General features: G+C 44.8%; 1 protein-coding gene and 1 long non-coding RNA gene across 4 annotated transcripts in view; one reads left to right on the top strand and one right to left on the bottom strand.

Annotated features, from left to right (window-relative positions):
• Positions 1-7,993: 7,993 nt before the first annotated feature.
• Positions 7,994-10,944, bottom strand: LOC132013623 (uncharacterized). Of its 2 annotated transcripts, none has more exons than XR_009403048.1 (3): positions 10,706-10,944; positions 8,946-9,084; positions 7,994-8,567 (listed from the first exon to the last, which is right to left on the bottom strand). It is a non-coding gene; the product is annotated as an uncharacterized LOC132013623 (long non-coding RNA). The 2 variants fall into 2 exon arrangements; XR_009403049.1 differs by having other exon boundaries at positions 8,946-9,074; positions 10,706-10,942.
• Positions 9,554-23,987, top strand: part of SLC16A14 (solute carrier family 16 member 14) — a 30,726-nt gene continuing 16,292 nt past the window's right edge. For both annotated transcript variants that reach the window (XM_059393675.1, XM_059393674.1), the window contains exons 1-3: positions 9,554-10,002; positions 16,575-16,846; positions 23,605-23,748. In XM_059393675.1, the coding sequence (XP_059249658.1) occupies positions 16,588-16,846; positions 23,605-23,748 (403 nt within the window). In that variant the 5' untranslated portion in view covers positions 9,554-10,002; positions 16,575-16,587. The remainder of the gene's footprint in view (positions 10,003-16,574; positions 16,847-23,604; positions 23,749-23,987) is intronic.

The raw sequence follows: 23,987 nt of genomic DNA, 5'->3' as shown, positions 1-23,987 counted from the left end.
AGAGAGGAAGGGAAGCAGGCTCCCCGCTGAGCAGAGAGCCTGATGCGCGGCTTGATCCCAGGACCCTGACATCATGACCTGAGCCCAAGGCAGAGGCTTTAACCCCCGGAGCCGCCTAGGCAAGGAGTTATGCTCATAACCTCTAATTTATGATGCCTCTCAAAAGGGCCGCCATCAGGCCATCTTCTCTCTGCGGTAGAATGGGTTGGATGACACCATTCTCACCATGTGAGAATGAAGTCCCTTGCTTACATGCCAAGTATGTGCTTCACAGGCATTAGTCTACTTGATCCTCACAATAACCCTCTGATATGTCCAGCCATCACACCTACTGTACGGCTAATGCCCAGACCACATAAACACACAGGGGAGAGTGGAGTCCAGCTCAGGTCTGACTGACTCACAACCTAAATACCTGAGCAATGTGTGCTCTTGGCTTCAGTCACACATGCTCTGCTGCTATGCATCCGGGAAGAGGACAACTTTTTGGTTTTCATAATCACTGGTTTATATAGTCCTAGGAGTTTCCTAATGCTGGCCTTTGGTCTTCACAGTATATTGAAATCAACTGATCTCCTGCAGAGGAGCCTACATAGTTGTCAGGAGGGGAACTTGCCTGGTGAGCAAGGTCACAGAAACCGTCTGGGGCTGGAAGAGCCACAGGTGTCCCAGAGAGAGCACTGGAACTTCAACTTGCCATCAAAGTGAAGAGGAAAACTGGAAACTACAGACACATTGGAGGAAGGCCGGGGGGCAAGACAGAGCAAAGAGGTCCAAGAACACTGCAACCACAGGCTGAAGAGTTGGAGCCCACTGTGACATCTCACTCATTGGTTTCCTGGGTGTGCCTATGCGACTGGAAGCTATAAGGTAGACACATAAGAAATCCAGAAAAAGTGATCATAGAAAACAGAGTCATAGAAAAGAGAACCATCCACCTCCTACGTAAAATTAAAGAGCCTGTCTACTGAGTCTCCCTTAAACTATACATTGTCCTACAATAGCTTGTATTCATTTTCCTGGAGCGAACACTTGCCCTACAAGAAGAGAATGATTCAGTTGCCCCCATCCAAACTCCTTGCCTCTTAGGTTCATAGCATTCACATTTCATCTCTTCAACTGGATTCATCAGAAATATTTGCTCCTATAAAGACTGAGGTCATGACTGACAAAAGAAAATGCTGGATCTTTCTCATCTCGGTTCATGGAGTCCCAGACTTAGTCTTATTCGTTAGTGACCTTCTCAAAGAATATGACATGGAGCTGACTTTTAAATAGAGTGTGAATGTTTAATGTCAATGATCCATTTCTGGACACTCAAAATATTTAAAAAATAGTATAAATTACAAGTGTATTGTGCTCTAAAGGAAGTGATAAAATTTAAATAGAAACCTGTAAAACAATGAAGTTGGTATATAAATATATCGGCATGCGGGTAGCCTCAGAAGGATTCATTGGGCATTCCATTGGTGAGCACCCTGAGAACATTTAAAATAAGACTTGACCTACAAGCACCTTTTTGGGAAAATAGATATTGAATAAAAGAAGAAACACCTATAGCTGCAAGAAAAATATTGAATGATTTGTTTACTATCATCACTGATTTCCTTAAAGACTTAAAAAATCATTTACACTATTAACCAACAAAATTATCATACAATGCCCACAACCTGAGCATTACTTTTTTTAAGACACATGTAGGAGAAAAGTGTTTAATTTCCAAGTTAGTGACAGCCCTGGCATTTTTACAACTTCTACTTGTGAAGTCACATGTTACTCCATGAGGATATTGATTATTTCTATCAGAAAGAATAATGTAAGACACTTGGAAGACTACAGTGAAGACGGAAATGTATCATTGATTTTGCTACATTTCACCCTTGATCCGTCTTTGAATTTGAATCCATGGAAAATATAAGCTTTCAACCACCTGGGGGAGAAGTTTTATTGGTGCTTGGGGATGAAGTGTCAGGAGGGCCTACAGCAGGAAGAAAATACCAACCTGACCTGAATGCCTGGGATTTCTCTTCACCTCCTTGCATCTAACACCCCTTAGGAAAAGCAAACTGCTGTCTCACGCATGAACCAGACCTGTAGGCAGACCCTGGGGCCCTCTCACAACTTGTGTATCAGACAGCTATGTGTGGGCTGTGAGAGAAAGGGAACCAGGAACCACAAAACAAGACACAGGCTGATGAACTTTAAAATTATTAGGCTTTTCAGGGCGCCTGGGTGGCTCAGCGGGTTAAAGCCTCTGCCTTCGGCTCAGGTCATGATCTCAGGGTCCTGGGATCGAGCCCCGCATCGGGCTCTCTGCTCAGTGGGGAACCTGCTTCTTTCTCTCTCTCTCTCTCTGCCTGCTTCTCTACCTACTTGAGATTGAAATAAATAATATCTTTTTAAAAAATAATAATAATTAGGCTTTTCTATTGATATGCATTATACAAGTATGTAGGTAACACATCGTGACCATGATTTTACGGATATTAATGCTTAAGATGAGGCTAGGGAAAGTATTTAAATGAAAGGACAGATTTGTGAAATTAACGCTACCTTGGACTTCAGGTACATAGAAGTAGATTCACCAGGCACCTGGGTGGCTCACTTGGTTAAGCCTCTGCCTTTGGCTCAGGTCATGATTCCAGGGTCCTGGGACCAAGGCCCACGTCCAGCTCCTTGCTCAGTGGAGAGCCTGCTTCTCCCCCTGCCTACCACTCCCCCTGCTTGTATGCGTGCACTCTCTCTCTCTGACAAATAAATAAATAAATCTATCTTAAAAAAACAAAACAAAACAACAACAACAACAACAACAAAAAAAAACGGCAACACTCTCGGGTCCTCTCCCTCTTCGCCAGCACTGTACTATCACTTGCTTTTCTCTGCACCCAGTCTGCTGTATCTACTGAGGCTCATATCCTTGCCAGGAGTGTCAGTGCTTCGAAATCTGGGACACGAAAAACTGCAAGGGCTGCCTTAGGCTCTTAAAAATGCACCCAAACGTCCTTCCAGGCCTCGTGAGTAATCACTAGCCAGACCTGGTCTGAACTCAGACCACTGGCTGCTGTGGGAAAGGCTTTACCTAGAGGAGCACTCTGTACTACCACCGGCTCTAGAGAGTACCTTGGGTTTCTGCCTCCTTCCAGAACTAGAACCAAAATCCTCAGGGCACCCCCCGCACTTTGTTGACTCTGCCACAGTGCCTGACCCCTACCTCTGGAGTCACTGACACGTCTAACTCCAACGGTAGCCCTGCTTGAGAGATGCCCCAGAGTTTTCATCTGTTTCATTAGGGATTTTTTGTTTTTCTAGTTTTTGTTTGTTTTTCCTTTTTTATTTTTTTTAATGATTTTATTTATTTATTTATTTGACAGAGAAAAACACAGGAAGAGAGGAAACACAAGCAGGGGGAGTGGGAGAGAGAGAAGCAGGCTTCCCCCTGAGCAGGGAGTTCGATGTGGGGCTCAATGCAGGGCTCGATCCCAGGACCCTGGGATCATGACCTGAACCGAAGGCAGACACTTAACTAACTGAGCCCCCAAAAACACAAAAACAAGGTGCCCCTTGTTTTTACCTTCTTAAACGTGGCTTGCTGCTCTGATCTCCAGTCCTATACATGCCCTTTCTTTGCCAGGTGGCCTAAGAGACTGAGGCACTGTACCAAGTGGAGAATAAAAGCCCTCTAAACTCCCCCCAAAATCCTACAAAGCCCTGCACCTCTTTCACAGTCTTAGGGGTTGTATAAGTTTGCACCTTATTAATCACAGCTTTTGGGACAAGGTGCACCTTACCCAACCACGTGATGCTCCACACCTTACTTGGGTGCCTGGGTCTTGCTTTGTCTGTGGGATCACTGCCCATTCTCTGCCTTACCGGTGCTCCAGCAAAGCCTGTAGCTGTCCTGCAACAGAGGCAAGTCTTTGTATGTTAACATTGTATCAGCAACATGATGAGCCCATCTTACCAATGGGAGCGGGGAGCAGGGACGGGTCTCCAGCAGCCATCCCAGGACATATTTGTAAAGCATGTACGTAGCCTTCTGGGAGCACCTGAAATGTTCATCACTGTCCCTCCCGCATGAAGGCAAATTATCTTAGTTATCAGAAACCTGTCAAAGTCTTTTCCAGGAATTTCCTTGAAGCTGAAGCACTTTTGCAGGAACGCTTTTTGCCAAAGCATCAGAGTAAAACAGTAATCCTCTATAAATGGCAAGAGACTTAAAAATGGCTGCAGTGAGATCTGATGGGACTTCATCCTCATGCAATTGACAAAGGAATGTCTGCAGTGGTCTCATTGTTACTTATTTTTATTATTACTATTTTTTTAGCAGTCTGTTTTTTTAAAAAGCCTTCCCACCTTTTCTCTTCAATCTCAGTGGGCAATGTTTTGGTTAGCTCCCATGGTACTTACTTTTCAAAGACCTGCTAAGATTTACAACTTCAAGGGACAGAGAACAAATGCAGAGCTTTCTCCTAGGAGTTTTGGGGGTAATTGCTATTTTAAATTTTCCTTCGTATTAGGGACCAGAAGGCCTGGGGGATTTCATCTGTTTGACCGTCCATCACGACAGCATCGTCTTCTTCATTTCCATCACGTTCTCAGAGATTCCAGCTCTCAGTGTCCTAATCGGGCTTTGTCATTAGTGCCTGAACCGGAATCCTGGTGGCACCCTCCTCGCTCTGCAGAAGGCCACAATGCTGTGTCTAACTTGTCATCTGCTTTCCTGCCCTATCTGACCCCCCCCCCCCCCACACACACACATAGCCAGCAGAATAGTGGACATTTGCACAGCCTTCTCTAGCCTAAGCTCTTCTAACTTTCTTCTTTGTTTGCTTGGATTTTTTTTAGAGACGGAGGGTCAGGGGGAAAAAAAGAGGGAGAATCTTAAGCAGGACCCATGCCCAGCACCAAGCCTGACACAAGACTCGATCTCACAACCCTGAGATCACGACCTGAGCTGAAACCAAGAGTTGGGACACTTAACAGACTGAGCCACCCACTTCTAGTTTTCTAATGCAAACCTCAGCCTCTAGTTCAGCATTGGGGGCCTGCAGAACTACCCACCAGCCCATGGCAGTCATTTGTCCCCTTCTTTGGCACACTGTGCTCTGCACAGGGCCTCCAACAAGGGCCTTAGATGGCTTGGGTTTTGGGGCATCCTGATACTCATCTGGCAGTCCAAGAGCACCTACTGCACAGGCCACCCCTCCCCATACATACCTCACTGACCAATTCCGGATTTCCCCCTAGCAGCCCCTTCCCAAGCCCCATTTCTCTGGTCTCTTGGCTGGCTCACCAGTTGCTTCATAAGCCTGCTGGGAGCTTTCCTGGTTAAAACCTGAAACCAACCCCCATACTCAGAGGGCAGGCAGGGAGCAACAAAGAAGCAGGTCACTCCAGGTTGGGAGGTAGCAGCTTTAATAAGCAAGGGAACTGACATAGGGGGCTTGTCTTGGGCACCCACAAGGTGAATGGATGGATCCCTGCACCACCCACCACATCTTAAAAGTTGGATAGAGGATCAGTCACACAAACCAAGCAGGTGCTCTCAACACGACGTCACCGTCTCCAGGATATGTCCTTGGAACAGCCTCTGGGAATGGGAAAGGCAAGTGGAACCCACATTCCAAGGACAGGGGTGGGGGGAAGAGCCTCCGAGTGCCCAAGTCCAGCTCCCAGGTCAACTAACGGTCCCATCTTTTCCATGACCTTCCTCCACCCCGGTTTATGTATGGTCCACTTTAGTCAGTTTTGGGAGGAAGGAAATGGTTTCTAGTTTACACACCACTTTGCACAACCATCACCAAAATCACTTTTAGAATGTCTTCATCACCCTCAAGGAGCGTATCCATTAGCAGATACTCTCTCTTTCCTCTCCAACATCCCCGCCCTAGGCAACCACCAACCCGCTTTCTGTCTCTACAGCTGTGCCTATTCTAAACATTCCTTCTAAGAGCAATCATACAATATGTGATCTTTTGTGACTGACCTTTTTTACTCAACATAAGGTTTCCAAGACTCATCTGAGTTGTAGCATGTACTGTTACTCCATTTCTTCCTGTAACTGAACCACAGTCCAGTTCACAGCTCTATCCCATTCCGTGCAGCCACTCATCACGTGATCACCATCTGGGTTGTTTCCACTTTTGACTATTACGAATAACGTTGCTGGCCAAGTTTGTGTGTGGACTCATGTTTTCCTTACTCGAGGGTATACCCGGAGGAGGGGAATTGCAGGGACCTTTGACAATTCCTTGTTTAAACTTCTCAGGGTCTGAAAACTTCTCCACAGCAGCCGCACTCTTTTGCATTCCCACCAACAGAACATGAGGGTTCTAATTTCTCCACATCCTTGCCAACACTTATCGGTCAGGTTGACACAGAATTGACCATTACAGTGTCCTTGCAGTAAACTTGGAGGGGTGTGGGTGGGGCTGACTTCTACACTGAGTAACAGACAGAACAATGTCCTTGGGACAACGACGGAGTTTTCGCATCGTCTTCATGCCTGGCCTGACTTCCTAGTGGTTCTGCTCAAATGAGGCAGTCAAGGTAACACACTGGGTATTCCTCAAAAACCTTCAATATCTGGGGTGCCTGGGTGGTTCAGTTGGTTAAGCATCCAACTTCTGGTTTTGGCTCAGGTCATGGTTCCATGGGTGGTGAGACTGAGCCCTGTGTTGGGCTCCATGCTCAGCAGGGAGTCTACTTGAAGAGCCCTTCCCTCTGCCCCTCCCCCCATTCAAAGTCTCTCTCTCTCTCTCTTTACCTCTCTCTCTCTCTCTCAAATAAATAAATAAATAAATCTTTAAAAAAAAAAAAAAAAACCTTCAATATTCTGTGTTAGCAACTTCCTCAAAAGCTGATTTTATCCCAATCTATGCTTAATCCACACCATTAAACCCCCAAATTAAGGCACAGATTGTGCACAGATAGTTCCACCCAGCTCCAGTAATGAAATCAGTTGAATGCATGACTAAAACTGAGAGGTAAAAAAAAATAAATGAATAAAAAACACAAAGAGAAACAGCTTCCACAGGCAACTCTCAAAATGTTTCATCTTCTTAAGGGACAAGGTTATTATTACCTGATAAAAGGTAAGACAAAAGGTAAGACAACTATTGGAACAACATGCAATTTGCCTGAAAATCAAGACATAACAATATGTTCCTCTACTGCAGATGAGAAGGGTTTAGGGCTTGTCTTTTACACTCTAATGTAGGGTGGATTTCTAGTCCTTTAACCCGGATGTCCCAACCCTTGGATCACAGTCAGACACTTTGCTCTGGGCCTGCTCTCCAGCGATCTGTGTCAGCGAGAGACCCCTAGGCAGGTGAGAGCGGTGACGCTTGTGAAGGAGAGTAAGTTCCTGGAAAGCCTTCTGTGGGAAATGAAATCAGTATCGTGAAAAATTGTCTCCACATCCATGTTCACAGTGGTGTTATTCACATAGTCAAGCTTAAGAAACAACCTAAGTATCTGTTGACGGATGAATGGATAAAGATGGGATAGTATTCAGCTATAACAAAGAAGGACATCCTGCTATTTGTGACAACAGAGACAGACCTGGAAGACATGACGTTAAATGAAATATGCCAGACAGAGAAAGACAAATATTGTATGATCCCACTCAATGTAGATTCTTAAAAAAAAAAAAGTTTGAATGGACAGAAACACAGGATAGAATGTTTGCCTGGTTGCCTGGTTGCCAGGGGCCAGGAGATGGTAGAAGTGAGGAGGTGTTTGTCAAAGGGCACAAACGTTTGGTTAAAAGTGATTGTGTTCCGAGACTATAACGTACTGCGTGGCATTTATAGTTAACAATACTGGATTGTATACTTGAAAGTTGTTAAGAGAGTGGATTGTAAGCATTCTCCCCACAAAGGAAACGCTTGAGTGTGTCGATCACTTCACAATGTACTTATGCATCAAGTCATGGCATTGTACACTTTAAATAGACATAGTTTTATTTGTCAAATATACCTCTACAAAGCTGGAAACAGAAGGAAAAGAAAACCTTCTTTGGGCATTCCAGATGTGAATTGAGCACAGTTCAGACTAGAAGCTTCTTGGAAAGCAGAGGTGAGGTTGCCTGGGAATTTGGGGCAGGGTGAGGCATGGATTACAAAGGGTACACATGAAAATTCTGGAGTTGTTTGATTGAGGTGACAGTTTCCCGACTTACGTTAAAACCCATCAAATTTAAACATGCACATTCAAATAATTCCAGTTCATACTACATCACTTATACATCAATAAAAGTACAAAGTTTCTGAGGGGAAAAAAATGTAAAAATCTCACAGACCTCTTTTCAAACAAGACGGACCATCTGCACTCGAGGTACTGCCGTAATCCTGACTTGCCATCAAAAGCCTGCTTGAAGTGAGTGCTAGCTGAGGACAGCAGAAAGGACTACTAACTATCCACTTGCTCATGTTCTGGTCAGCAAATTCAATCATTTGGAACACATAAGCCTAGTGCCTCATCAAAATGTCCTCAGTTCGCCATCATTTCTCACAATGTTCTCAATTATTTTTTAATCAGGGAGTGATATTTTTAAAAACGGCAATCTGAAAGACATGTAAATATTCTTTTTTGAGAAAAAGAAAACAAAACACAAAAAGAAGGAAGGATGGTAGACGGCAATCTGTGGTAGACAGAATAATGGCCCTCCAGAGAAAGACCCATCCTAAGCCCTAGAACCTGTGACTATAATAAGTCACATGGCAAAAGAGGAATTAAGGTTCCAAGTGGCATTAAGATTATTAATCAGCTGACCTCAATACATGGAGATTGTTTGGATTATCCAACAATCCAACTACCACTGGGTAAACCAATGTAATCGCAAGGGCCCCTAAAAGTGGAGGAGAGAGACAGAGGTGATGGGAGCCAAAGAGAAAGGCATAGAATGACGGAATGCTGCTCCCTGTGAAAACAAGAATACTCACCGCAAGCCAAGGAATGTAGACACACTCTCAATCTGGTGGCTCTTCCCTGGAGTCGCCAGAGGGAACACACCCTCACAACACCTTGATTTCTGCACAGTAAGCCCCATTCCAGACTTCTGACCTCCAGACCTAAAAGATACTAAGTTTGTGTTTTCAGCCATTAAATGTAGGGTAACTTATTACAACAGCAATAGAAAATGACTATAAGTACCTTCAGGTGAGGGGAAACAGCACTGGCCTCGTTAACCAGTACTGAGAACTTTCCAGGGCAAAGAATTTTATTGGGCACAGGGTACATACAAGTGAAATGAAATTTGTGTGTGAGACCCAACGGGAAGGGACTGATTGGAAAAGAAGCAATGAGAGGTGGGACCTAGACTAGGACCAAGAATTAGGGATTTTCAGTCCTCTTTGGCCAAGAATCCTACAGGCCCTGCCCTTCTCCTCCATCTACAAAGTGCCATGTTTCGCGTCCCAGACTTCGGTGAGGGTTTTGCATCTCACTTCCCTGCTGTCTCAGTGAAATGGAAGGTGCTTCTCCCATGCGGATGTGGGGTGAGACTTCAAACCCTTTCCTCCGGTTCTAAATATGCAGAGCATTAGCGAGCCTCAGCCAAAGCCATAAACTTCAACCGGCCACAAGAGTGTGCACGTGAGATGACTGCAATTTTTTCCTGCCAAACCAGAATTAGCCGGTATAGGAATGAACGAGCGTGGAGATTTGAAATTGCACCGATTGGAAAAAAGCCCAGGTTAGGTTCGGGCACCTCCAAACGTACCCTTTTTAAAACCACACGGACTGAGGCCTGGAGCCCGAAGCTCCACGAAACGCTCACCTGGCCCGACAGCGAGCGGCAGAGGAGCCCGGGCCCGGGGCACAGAGCGCACGGAGCCGGCCGGAGAGCCGAGCCGCAGCCCCAGCATCTCCATCCAGGATGCTGGGCGACATTGCAAAAGCTCTCCACGCCCAACCGCTCAGGGGGCTCCGGAGCAAACAGCAAGTTCGGGGATCCGGGCCGGGAGCCGAATGAGGCCGCAGCCCCGCGCGCCGCGGGCGGTGAGTATCCCGAGGCCGTGCGGCCCCGGGAGGCACCCTGGACCGCGCGGGTGGCCGCTACTCCCTGGGGACCTGGGTCAGGCGCGGTGCAGGCCGGGGGCATGGACGGGAAGGCTGCTGTGCGATCGCCGGCAGGGCTGCGCCGAGGCGCTGGGATAGCGGGCTGCGGGCGAGGCCACCGCGGAGCTGGCAGGGAGCTTCGGGCCAGGGCGGAGCGTGGGGACGCGCGCCTCTTTTCCCCGGCGGCCGGGACCCCCCACCCAGTGCGTCCCGCAGAGCGCACGGCACCCCCCCCCCTCGGGACCCCAGCCGCGCGCCGCTCCCGCCTCCTCGAATCCAGCTTGTAACTCGAACCAGGCGGTGGCGGAGCGGAGAGGGGGAGACCGGGGGCTGCGGTTAGGGGACGTCCGGGAGTGCGGAAGCCTCCCCGCGCAGGCGGCCGGGACTGCGCTCGGCCCGCTTCCCCGCAGAGCTGGCAGGTTCCGAGCCCGTGGGAGGACCCGGGTGCGCGAGATGTCGGGGTGTCGGGGAAGCGGGACGAACGCGGAGCCCGGGAGTGGGGCGCGCGCAAGCCCAGGGCGCGCGGGTCCCGCGGTGGGGAGGAAAGGGAGACCAACGGGGGCGAGGGACGCGGGGCGGCCATTACCCGGCCGGTCGCCGCCAAGGCCATTGGCGAGGTTTTAAGAAACTGAATCGTGCTTACCAATTAAGTCGTTTTCTTTCCGCTGGAAAGTTGATTCAGGCTAATTAGCAAGGATAAATGAGGATTATTATTGAGAATTAGAAAGATTCTTTTTCGCCTTGTCTGGCGTATGTGTGTGTGTGTGTGTGTGTGTGTGTGTGAGAGAGAGAGAGAGAGAGAGAGAGAGAGACGGGGAAAGGGTGAATAAAATTAGGCTTTGGAATCCCTCAGACCTGGCTCCGCCACCTGCTAGTTTGACCTCTAAGCTTCACTGTCCACATTCGACTGTAGCCTCAGTTTCCTCGTCTGTGAAATGGGACATTTTAAAAAAGATTTTATTTATTTATTTGAGAGAGAGAGAGAGAGAGCATGAGAGGGTCGAGGGAGAAGCAGACTCCCCCTGGAGCTGGGAGCCTGATGCGGGACTCGATTCCGGGACTCCAGGATCATGACCTGAGCTGAAGGCAGTTGCTTAAGCAACTGAGCCACCCAGGCACCCTGTGAAATGGGACATTAATGCCAACTGGACAGGATCGGTGTAGAGAAACCACTCAGCACAGTCCCTGACCCATAGAAGGCATTTATATGTCCAGTTCTTCCCAGTACAGCGTGAACCCAGGGGAGGTTTCCTTTTCTCCTGCCCTGGCCTCTGTGCACTCGCTCCGCTCCCCAACCATGGAGGTTCTAACCTCTTCAGCCTGTTGGGCTCAAGTGCGCTCCCTAAGGCCCAAGGTTGCCTTGCACACCAGGTCTAGAGGGCAAAAGAACCCACAGCCCCATTGCAGGCGGCCAGCCACTCTCTGCATCTGATGAGAACCAGTTACCATCCTAGCCTGTCCACCTGTAATTTGTTTTCACTGGGCACTCTCCCTTTGCTCGCCATTTATAAAGCACTCGCGGCATGCTAACATAATCATAGTAGCCAAATTAAAAGTGAATGAGTTGCTTATAAAACTTACTCCGGTAAGAGAGCTGTGGGAATTTAATTTGGTTTTAATCTCAGATACACTCCAGCTGGATCTAGATTTTTTTCACCTCTACCTAGTGGCACATAAATGTGCAGCTGGCCTCCATCTCAGAGCTTTCATGGGTTACATAATTTCCCTTCCGTTATGATGGTTCTTTTACCATTTATGAACCCGCATTTGGGGCAAAGGAAGGTTGACTGTTGGTCCCATAATCTGCCCATTGCCTTCCTTCACTTCCTTCAGTGCAAGGCCCTAATGTTATATGCTGAGCTTCCAACAGGCCAGCCTAGAATGGGTTCCATCTTACCTGATGATCCTAGAGGAAACCCCACACTCCGTGCCTCATTTACCCCAGGGTACCCCATGCCTGTTGATGTTTTACATGTATGTCAGGATGTGGAGAAGGTGGGAGAGCTTGAAGGCCATGTGATAGAGAAAGACAGGGAGCCTGGGATGGTTCTGGACCACCCCTGGTTCACTTGTGTGTACTCTCTCCCTCTCTCCCTCTCTGTCTCACAGAGTATAGACTAGGATATAATACTCAAGGAGTTATTTTGTATCTTATAATTATGTAAATGCTAAAAAGCAAACTTGGGAGTGGAGGGGGTAGAAATTTATTTTTCTGTTGTGTTCTTTTGTTTGTTTTAATTAACCTGGTTGGACAGTAAGTTAACTGTGATTAGTCCAAATGGGTATTGCTTATAGAGAGATTTAGATAGGAAATGCTGATGGCTCTGCTGCCAGGTGTATCTTTAGGGACCTCGTGAGGATGGGACAGAACTTCGTTTTAGCTTCCCCCGCCCTCGACCAGTCTCCGCACTGGCTACTGGATGCTAGATACACCCTCGCACCTCTTGGATAAAACTTGGCAATTAAATTCTATTCGATGTCATTTATTTATGAGCAAATAATGGAAATGCCGAGAGTCGTTCAATGACAACTGCATCTCTCAACCCATAAAATAAATAATTCAGTGAGAATATCAAGTTCTTAACATTGCTTAGGAAAAATGCCTGCTATTTCAACTCATGGGTTGAAAAACCATAACCTTTGTGATATTATTATTTGACACATTTTCAGAGATGTAAGTGGGCTTTAGGAAAATGCCAAGTTGTGTTGTTTTGTCTGTCTAAACAGAGCTGAGCATTATCCCACAGATTTTATATGTGTGATGTTATTACATCATGTGCCCTTCTTAATGCCCATCACCCAATTGCACTGGGTGTTATATACAACTGATGAATCATTAAATTCTATTTCTGAAACTAATTTTAAAAATTTAATTTTAAAAAATAAAAAATAAGGGTGCCTGGGTGGCTCAGTGAGTTAAGTCTCTGCCTTCGGCTCAGGTCATGATCTCAGGGTCCTGGAATTGAGTCCCACATCGGGCTCTCTGCTCAGCAGGGGGCCTGCTTCCCTCTCTCTCTCTCTCTCTCTCTCTCTCTGCCTGCCTCTCTGCCTGCTTGAGATCTCTCTCTGTCGAATAAATAAATAAAATCTTTTTTAAAATAAAATAAAATGATATTATTTTATATTCATATAGGTCGTTTGCTCCCCCGATTCTTCACTTTGTGGCTTGGAATTTTACATACAAGTAGCAGAGGCAGAGGAAAGACAACCACTGAACAGCCCTTCTGATCCTTCTGTAGGTTTATCCTCTGGGCCTTGGGCCAATGCAGCTCTTTTCTGGGCTGCAGGCTCTGGAAAGCAAGGGCTACCCCATCACTTCCTGTCCCCAGGCAGGCTGTCCTCTCGCTTGGAGAAAGCAGGGTAGTGGCAGGCTAGACTTCCCCAGGAAAGTGGCTCTTGAATCATCCTCGTTCTTTTTCTACAACCCAGCCACTCATCTACCAGATGCAAAGAGCTGATCCAAATGGCATTTAAGAGATAGAGAGAGGGACTTTTATTTTGTTATCATAAAGTTAATATGTACATATTATAATTCTTTTTTTACCAAAAGGTAGATTAAAGGAGGAAAATTACTTTAAGACCATCATCCAAAGAATAATCTCCCTTAAAATTTTTCTGTTTCACTTCAGTCTTGGCGTGAATGGTTACCTATTTCTAACAAAAACAACAAAAGGATTATTGCCCACCTCCAGTTTTGTAACCCGCCCATGTATAATACACATCTTCCTTCCATGTCTTCGAACAGCCTTGTGCAATGAATGATTGATTTAACATATACTCTAATGTTGGAGATTAGAAATGATTGCAGGGGAGGGGAGTTCTCACCGTGTCAAGGTTTCATTACTATATTTACCTGAATCTTGAGGGAGGAGCAGAATAGGAGCGGGAAGTTAGGAGAGAAGCGTGTTCCCAAAAGAGAGAAGAAGTCCAAAGTTCAGGACACTGTGTCAAGGTCAAGGAGATGTAGGTGCTTTAGCAGGGCTGGAGCACAGGAACCAGGGGTCAGATAATCTATGGAGAACCTGGCAATGGCAAAGAGAGTCTGGGCTTGATCCTAAGGATATCTTGACAGTGTGGAGAAGTCACATGACAAGATAACATTTTATCCCTCCCAACTGTCTATAGAGCAGGAAGGTGGAAAAGGACCCGGGCAGAGAGGAGCAATCTGGTCAGGAAGTGTAGCGGTTGAGAATTGGGTGGGTGTTTAGGACATAAAATCACTTAAAAGATAAAAATAATAATGAGGACAAGGTATGAGAGAAAGGGAAAGTCAGGATGAGCCCCCGGACAGATCCATTAAACTGATCTTCCACTGACGTCCTTGGTTCCCCAATGCCCATTTCTTCCCAATAAATTCTTAGCCGGAACCAATGCCACAGTCCAGGGATCAGCCAGCTTTTCCTAGGAAGGGTCAGAGAATAAGTATTTTAAATTTCATGGACCACATAACCTTTAAGAAAGGTAAAAACAATTCTTAGCTTGGGGGTGTGCAGAAAGAGGCTGTGGGCACTGTGCAATCCACCACAGTCCGCTTCTCTGACCCCCACCTCCCAACCGGTCCACACTGGAACACTGCTGAGAAAAGCCTCACCTTTGGAGGGGGTCCTCATGTATTTGGGATTATTTTTTAGACCTCCTTCCTCCATTGCAATGACATGATTTTCAATAACAACCATGTAATGGTTTGTAATAATCAGTATTTTCTTATTTTTTCTTTTGTTTTAAAATAATTAATTGAAAAAAAGAACAGATTTCTGTCTTGAAGAGATTATTCAAATTGAGTAAAACATGTCTTGTATTGATTGCACACTTCACTTTACAAATGAAATATTTTCACCTCACCATCTTACCCTGTTTCACTATTTTACACGTTAAACAAAATAAAATCTCCAGGTAGGTGTACAGAGTGACACAAGTAAAGAAGTCAAGTTCTGGTTCTTTATCTCTACAGTGACTGTGCCGTTCATCCATCTCGAACGTGCTGCTGAAGGTGGGGACATGAGACACCTTGGGGACTGCGGACCAAACTGGGCCACAGAGAGTTCCAGTAATTCTCAGGAACTTACTCTCAAGTGTGTAGCTGGGGCCACACGGATGTGGGGGTCAACGGTAGAACCAGGAATTCTCTGAAATAGCTCCTATGGATAATACAGTGCTTATGGAAGGATAAGTAATAGCACCATGCTGGTTTGAAGCTTACAGATAGAAAATTAAAAACATCATAGTTTGGAACTTTGGCTAGCAAAAGATTTTTTTCAGAAGAGGAGAATTTTATTAGTGATGTCTAGATTTGCTGGCACATAGTGATCATAATAAAAAGCAGACCAACTTTTAGTTGTTTGTTCTTGTCTTAACATTCTCTGATGATGATGCTCGAATTGCGCGCTTCTGGGTCTGAGGGCTTCCAGCGCTCTGTCCCTGGTGCTGCTCGCCCACGGCTCTGCCCTGCTGTCTTGCAGGGCTCAGCTCCACCTTCAGAACGACCCAACAATAGTTTCCACTCGTCGTGGGCAACAGTCTCTTCCAACAGTCTCTTCCTGAATGTGGAGGGCCCTTCACAACCACCACCCTCTTCATTCTCAGCCAGTGACCTCACTTCTACTTGACCCAAGAGTTAGACCATCGGGTGTAACTTCTCCTCCTACTACTCCTGATCAAGACCAATCCTGCTGTTCCACCACCTCCAGGATTACTATCTCTGCCTCTGTCTATCCTTCTTTTACTCCTTATCCTCAGTTCTCTTGCATATACTTAATTCTCATCCTAAGAAATAAAAATGAAACCAGAGTCCTTGCCTGATCTGGCATCACTGCCCCCACTCCAGCTCCAGCCAGCCTCCAAGACTCTTTTCTGTGTCTTGTGTATCAGACCTGAGTATCACCATTATTAGAAAGCTCTAGCTCCCATTTTAATAATAATAATAATAATAATTGGCCTTCTAGTTTACCATCTCTCCTGAGATGTGTTCATAGAGGTTGGTATTCCAAGGTGAATCCACTCTTTTGTACCAAAAAAACTCAAACGTTGGGACCCACAAAATGAGGACCAGATACTCTGCCAAAAGCTCTACCAAGGCAAAGCTCCCCTGAAAGGTTGTTTAGAGCCAGCTGTCTTCCTTCTGTGACATCTTTGTTGTCACCTGTCAGTATCCATCCCAATGCTGGTCACAAGGCATGGGCTTGGAGTCAGGAATACCGGGGTTCAATTCCTTGGGTTCCTGGTAGCCATACTTCCCGGTCATGGGAACTTGGGAAAGGCACTTCACTTCTCTGAGTCTATTTCCATTTCTTTAAAATATGCATAGTAATGGTTACATACAGGATGAGTATAGAGATGGAACAGGCTTCAAAAAAGCACTTGCCAGTAAAAAGGCAGGAGTGTTCCCAAATCTGCATAATGACAAGATGAATCTGAAGGTCAGTTTGGTTACGGTGGGAAGGCAGAGCTGTCCAAAGAAGAAAAACTACTTTTGGCTTGACGTTCAAGGAAATTATTTGTCATGTGTATTTCAGAAAATCTTGGAAAATGTACACAAGTCATGAAGATATTGGATATGATTTTGAAGATGACCCCAAAGATAAGAAGACACTTAAGCCCCACCCAAACATTGACAGTGGATGGGCTTGGATGGTGGTCCTTTCCTCCTTCTTTGTGCACATCCTCATCATGGGCTCCCAGATGGCCCTGGGAGTCCTCAACGTGGAATGGCTCGAAGAATTCCATCAGAGCCGTGGCCTGACTGCATGGGTCAGCTCCCTCAGCATGGGCATCACCTTGATTGTGGGTATGTTCGCATGTGACCTGTTGCAAAACTGAATTATTATAAGTTGACAATTCCCTGCTGTAAGGTTTTATATGGTCAAAACATTAGATACTAGATGTTAATGATATCTAGTACTGTTTTTTTTTTTATCATGGGACAATATATATAAGATCACGTTTACTGTTTTAGCCATTTTTTAGGTATACAGTTCATTGCCACTAACTGCATTCTTTCCCACCATCCGTCTCCAAAACCTTTTCATCATCCCAAACTGAAACTCTGCACCCATGAAACAGCAACTCTCTTTTCCCACCTTCCCTTCACCCCTGACCATCACCATTCTATCTTCAGTCTCTATGAAAGTACCTCATATAAGTGTAGTCATACAATATGTGTCCTTTTGTGTGATATTATTATTTGGATATTATAAAAAAATTTAATGTTTTGAAATTTGATCATTTAAAAAGCTCTTTTTTACCCCAAACTCTTTTCTTGACTACTCTAATTCATTACATATTATTATAGATCTTTTTATTTAATATTTGGAAGTATTTGTAAAAGATAAAAATTTTAGAGAAAACACCACAAAAGGCAAGTGACGATCTTATTTCAGATTTCCTATGATTTAATTTGAAATACTGATCATATGCTGTTGAAAAATCTATTGAACTGCTTTGAGAAAAGTTACTGATGTAGCTAACAGGAAGGAATAATAATGTATTTTCTAATTAAACCTAACCACACACCAATCCGTGAAGGTCATTCTCATGCAGTTGGAAATGCCAAGCTAGAAAGTTATCATAAATAACTGTTATTATTATGGCCTATGTGTTGCCTTTTGGGAACTAAACACTTTTTACTGTCAACTAATATTTAATAAGCATCTATTATATACTGGGTGTTTTCCCTTACATTATCTCTTGAAAGTAAAAGCCACAATTTTACATCGAAATTTGTTATATTTATTTTTATTTATTATTTTAGAGAGCATGCACACAAGTCGGTGGGGAACAGAGAGAATCTTAAGCAGGCTCCATGAGGAGCACAGAGCCCCACTCAGAGCTGGATCTCAGGACTCTGAAATCATGACCTGAGCCAAAACCAACAATCCAACACTTAATCAACTGAGCCAACCAGCACCCCTATGTTGACTTTTTTTTAAATTTCTAGTATTCACGAAATTACACTAGAAACATAAATAGCCTCGAATCTTTTTCTGGTTCTGTGAGAGTCTGTGTATGACGGGCATCTCTGTGTTTGATGGGAGTCTCCCTTTTCAGTGGTAATTAACTCCTTGAATCCAATTCCAAGATTTGTTGATCTTGGCTGGCATTCAGTGTTATTTTGGATAAGACAAACAACGTTAATAACAGGGGTAGTGCTAATGATGGAAAACAAGGACAAAGTATTATTTCTCAAGATGTGTGTGGAGTATGTATGTTTATCAAAGGAAATTAATAGTAATCTGGTTTTAAAATTACATAAGGGCACCATTACGTGTGGGAGGGCATTGCCAGTAAATCATCTGGCCTGCAACATTTAGGAACTGACTCCTTCAACCCTACGTTGACCTTGTTAAAACTAGAATATCATCATTAAGAAGTAGGAAGGTTTACTTGAGTGTAGGCAATGTGTTAGTTTTATGTTGGATGTGATTCAACCTTCTCAATAAGTCAGTGAAGGAAAACTGCGTCTAGAATACCTAAAACATCCAGGTTTTTACCTTTTTTTTTTTAAGATTTTATTCAAGTCGGGGGAGGGGCAGGGGGAGAGGGAGGAGCAAACTCCAGGACTCTGGGATTACCACCCAAGCCAATGGCAGACGCCTAACCGACTGAGCCACCCAGGCGTCCAATTTTTACCTTTTTAAAAATAAATCTTTAAGCGGCACCTGGCTGTCTCAGTCCATGGAGCATGCGATTCTTGATCTTGGGCTTACGAGTTCGAGCCCCACGTTGAGTGTAAATATTACTTAAAAATAAAATCTTTTTTAAAAATCTTTAAGGGGAAGAACAAGATACTTACAGATTCAATCAGGAAGGATGTGTTCACCACAAAAAAGAAGACTCAGTGAAAAGACAGGATAGGAAATGTCCCATTATTTTCCAAATCACCCAGTGAGGTTATTTCATATGTTATTTTGTCTTTCACAAGCTCTACCAAAATAAGCAGTGGGAACCAGTCCTGAAAGTCTTGGAAATGATTTTGAATATGACCCCCAAAATAAGAACACCTAACTCATAGCGATGGTGAAATGTGATGGTCCTCCTTGATTTAGTTGGGAGGTAACTATATATTCAAAATTCTGTTTGAGAGTCCATATATCCCAGACAGTGTCATTTCAGCTTGTAGACTAACCTCTCTACAGGAAAGGCACCTGCTCGATAAATATCTTGGGTCTTAGAAATCATAACACAGCAAGGCTCATAGTTATATAAATAAAAGGTCTTTTATCTTATCATGATCCTAAATTGCTGTTCATTATCTTTTTTTTTTTTTTTTTTAAAGATTTTATTTATTAATTTGACAGAGAGAAATCACAAGTAGACGGAGAGGCAGCCAGAGAGAGAGAGAGAGAGGGAAGCAGGCTCTCCGCCAAGCAGAGAGCCCGATGCGGGACTCGATCCCAGGACTCTGAGATCATGACCTGAGCCGAAGGCAGCGGCTTAACCCACTGAGCCACCCAGGCGCCCCGCTGTTCATTATCTTAAGCTGTCTGATACATGATTGCTGCAGAGCTGTTGGGTGCTTTCCAAGTCAGAAGCCTGCAGTACAGCTCTCCTTTATTTGCTGCTTAACCATATGCCACGTGCACGTTATGTCCATGATCTCCTCTGATCCCACAGCCCCACCTGCACCAGTCCATCGTCTCTATCTCACAGAAGAAGAACATGCAATGTCCACAGACTTCAAGGAACTTACTTGAGGTTGAACAACCAATGAGCATGAGAGAGTCTCCAACGCTGGTCCACTGGACTCAGAATTGTGTCTACTACCCCCTACCTCCCGTCACTCCGTCAGATGAGAACTGAGAATATGTGTGAAGTAAATAAATGGAAATTGTTCTCATTTTCCAATCATTGTGAGCCCATTTGGGTTTTCTCTTTTAAATTAAAAAAAAAAAAAAAAATTCCGTGAATTACATTGCAGAGTTGAAAGCCCTCCCTCTCTCTTGGGCAGCGGCTTGCATGTAAGAAACTTGATAATTTCATTCTTTGCTAGCACGGACTTTGCCAGTTTCCAAAATGGAATCACCTCTGTCGTCCCCTACAGCAGCCTCGGTGACAGCCATGGGAAGCATTCTTGGTGGAAGCCATGTTAGGGGCATCTGCAGGCTGCAAGAGGTCACTGTCTTGCTAAGCAGAGTTAGAGTGGTGGTTGCCAATCCTCGCTGCACATCAGATCCACGTGGGGAACTTTAAAAACCCTGCCTCTCACGCTGTACCTCGACCATCAAATCAAAATCTCTTGGGATGGGATTTGAGCATCAGGATTTTTTTTTTCTTTTTTTTTTAAGATCCTAAGTGACTCCAGTGCTCAGCCTAGGCAGAGAGTCATTGAGGTAGAGGCTCTGAACTCCTTACCACAGGGAAGGGTGAGCCCTGGTGGCCAGGAGTTCAATGAACTATGTACTTTCATCTGTGACTGTATGTCAAGGTCACCGGGACAGGAAAGAAATTAGAATTTCCTCATGGTGTTCCCTGCAGCTCTATTATGTGGGAAATGGGCCAAAATTAGATTCCTTCTGCAGAGGAGGGAGTCTGTGTCTCATCCCAGAACACCGAATTGCTCTGCAGAAGTGGGAATCATAGCCAGACGACTGTCCCTTCACCTGCCTTGCCCCTTGTCCTTAGACTGCGTGGGGAGTTCGTTGCATTTTGGCAAAATGCTAATTTGATCTTGGAGATTCCAGCTGAGCATCCGTAATGATGCAAAAATGGAGCAGAATCCGAACGCTTGGGTCCGGCTTCCTTATTTTGACCGATCGTGTTTTGCAGCCGTGGAGGGGTCACAGCATTTCCGCGACTAACTTTGCTGGTTGGGGCTGACTTTGCCTGTCTGCACGTCGTAAATGACAAAGGCTCCACCCTGTGAGAGATGATGAACTGAAAATCCAGAAAGTGTCATCATTTTACCTTATTATCAGTAAAGCAATTCATCCTTTCTTTTTGATGCACAACATTTCTCCAGACTGGAGTATCTGCTCGGACTTGGGGAAATTCCACCTCATTCCTTCTTCCCCACATGCTTTCTTAATGCAGTGTTCAGAAACGTGCAGTATCACAGAAAAACTTGCTTCTGGGCCCTTTCTGTAACATGGAAAACATGATCATGTTCCTGAACTGCGATCTGGTGACCTGTCATCACTTAAACGGCCAATTAACAGCCAACAGATGAGTCATGCCTTTTTCTCTTTTTTATCCACTCATCAGAGATTCCAATAGTGAAGCGACTGTGGGTTTAGGAAAATAAAAATCTTTGTGGGGTGCCTGGGTGGCTCAGTTGGCTAAGCATCTGACTTTTGATTTTGGGCTCAGGTCATTATGTCAGGGTTGTGGGATCGAACCCCATCTGGGCTCCACACTCATCTGCTTGAGATTCTCTCCCTCTGCCCCTCCCCCCACCCAGGCACATGCTCTCGCGCTCTCTCGCTCTCTCTCAAATAAAAATCTTTTTAAAAAAATATTTATGGGGGCACCTGGGTGGCTCAGTTGGTTAAGTGGCTGCCTTTGGCTCAGGTCATGATCTCATAGTCTTGGGATCGAGCCCCGGACCTGGCTCCCTGCTCAACAGGGAAATCTGCTTCTCCCTCTCCCTCTGCCTGCCGCTCTGCCTACTTGTGCTCTCACCCTCTGTCAACTAAATAAAATCTTAAAAAAAAAATAAGAATTTAAAAAGTATTTGTGAAGAAATCAAAGACACACTTTCAACTTATGGTTTCTGAATTTCAGTTGCCCCCAATAATTCCCTCAGATGTTTATATCAATGTGTTTGGTTTATATATTATTTATATAGTGTGTTCATTTTATAATATATAATAGTATATTTATGTAAAATATATTTACTATACTGTCTATTTTAAGAGGTTTACCTGCTAAGTTATTTTCTAATGCACCAGGGTTCATTAAATTAATAAATCATTGTCTTCATAATTTTTAAGATTAGGCCTGCTCAAGAAAAAAAATTTATTAGCAAACTGTGCATCCAAATATGTACATGCAAATAGGTAGAACCTTAAAGGAAGATTTGATTTCAGTTTGAATTAAAAGGGGAAGCTCCTTAGAGTTTAACAAACTTTTAACCTGAAATACTCCCACCAGAATATAGGGTTTCATAACTATGAAAAGGAATAATGATCAAAAATAAGATGATTTTTTAAATGTACCCTCTTACTGAATATTGACTACAGCCTCCCATTTTATTGCTAAAATACAGATTGCTTTTTGCACAGGGAATCATGGATCCCAACACAAGCATTAAACTTCTGTAACATCAGAAGTTACCACAGGATCGCCAGGGTGGTTCAGTCGGTTCAGCGTCTGGCTCCTGATCTCAGCTCAGGTTTTGATCTCAGGGTGGGGTGTTCAAGCTCGCACTGGGCTCCATGCTGGGCATAGAGCCTAGTAATAAAAATGAATGAATGAATGAATGAATGAATGAATATTAGGAAGAAAACAAAGAGGTTGACAAAAACCAGAGTGTCATAAGAAAGTAAGCAGCCAGGACAAAACATCATACAATACTATACTGCTGTGAGCCTGGCACTGTCTGTGGACCAAGGTGTATTTCTGAGTCTCCACACACTGTCATAATCCATAGCCTGGTGGGGCCAGCCTGGGACTGACAGTCAGCAGGGGATGAAGTACAGTATGAAGCAATGAGAAGTGCTTTGCAACACGGTTTGCATCCAGGTGTCCTCATGAAAATAAGCTATCAGTTCTTTGCTGGAAGCATGGGAGTCCTGAGAACCCCCTTGCTGTACCCCCACTAGGTCTGGAGTCAATAACTCAAATAACAAGTAATGTAAGTGAGGGCAGGAGGCCAAGTACAGGACCAAAGGGAGGGGTGATGACTATAGAAAACTAGGAGTGTGGGCATAGGGAATCGGAAAGCCATGGCACTGCTCCAGCCCATCTTGGCTGTGTGGGAAACTGCGGGATTCTGTGTTGCCATTGGATTTCTTGGGAATGCTCTTAATTTTTAAATGCTGGCAACTGATTCAAAACATCTTTTAAAGATTTTATTTACTTATTTCAGAGAGAGTGAGAGCAGGAGTGGTGGGGAGTGGCAGGCAGAGGGAGAGGGAGAAACAGGTTCCCTGCTGAGCAGGGAGCCCAACAGGGGCTCGATCCCAAGACCCCAGGATCATGACCTGAGCTGATGGCAGACGCCCAACCAACCGAGCCACCCAGGTGCCCCAAAACATCTTTTAAACTATGTTCTGGATAAACAAAATACATCCACAGGCTGAATAAGCCCATAGACCACTAGTTTTCAGACCTACCTGTGCTGTAGACAAGAGAACGAACTAACTCATTTGTCTGTTTATTTCAGGTCTGCCTTTCTTGAAAACCTAGAACCTTGTGCTCTCCAGCGAAATTACTGAAACCCATCTTTGCATGCTAAAAGCTATTTGCATATAACGCAATGGGGATTTGGGTTCGTTTTATTTAATAGCCCTACTAATGTTTTATTCTTTGTCTAAACGTGCGGATTTTGGAGGAAAGCATGAAAATAAAACGCCATCAGTCAATTCCCTTTCCAATGTCCCACGACAGGACCTTTCATCGGCTTGTTTATTAACACCTGTGGGTGTCGCCGGACCGCAATAATCGGAGGGTTGGTGAACTCGCTGGGCTGGGTACTGAGCGCCTACGCCGCAAACGTGCATTATCTCTTTATTACCTTTGGAGTGACAGCTGGTAAGCATATTGATATTTTTAGCCTTAATTTTAAATATATTTGTTGGGCATTTTGACAATGAATAATTGTGGAGGAAAGAAAGCCATTAAAATAGTTTTCCTTTTTTTTTTTTTTTTAAGATGGTATTTATTTGGGGGGCGCCTGGGTGGCTCAGTGGGTTAAGCCGCTGCCTTCGGCTCGGGTCATGATCTCAGGGTCCTGGGATCGAGTCCCGCATCGGGCTCTCTGCTCAGCAGGG

This window comes from Mustela nigripes, chromosome 3, assembly GCF_022355385.1.
Source record: "Mustela nigripes isolate SB6536 chromosome 3, MUSNIG.SB6536, whole genome shotgun sequence".
Classification (NCBI taxonomy): domain Eukaryota; kingdom Metazoa; phylum Chordata; class Mammalia; order Carnivora; family Mustelidae; genus Mustela; species Mustela nigripes.
The sequence above is the reverse complement of the archived record's forward strand: the minus strand, read 5'-3'. Positions and strand labels throughout refer to the sequence as shown.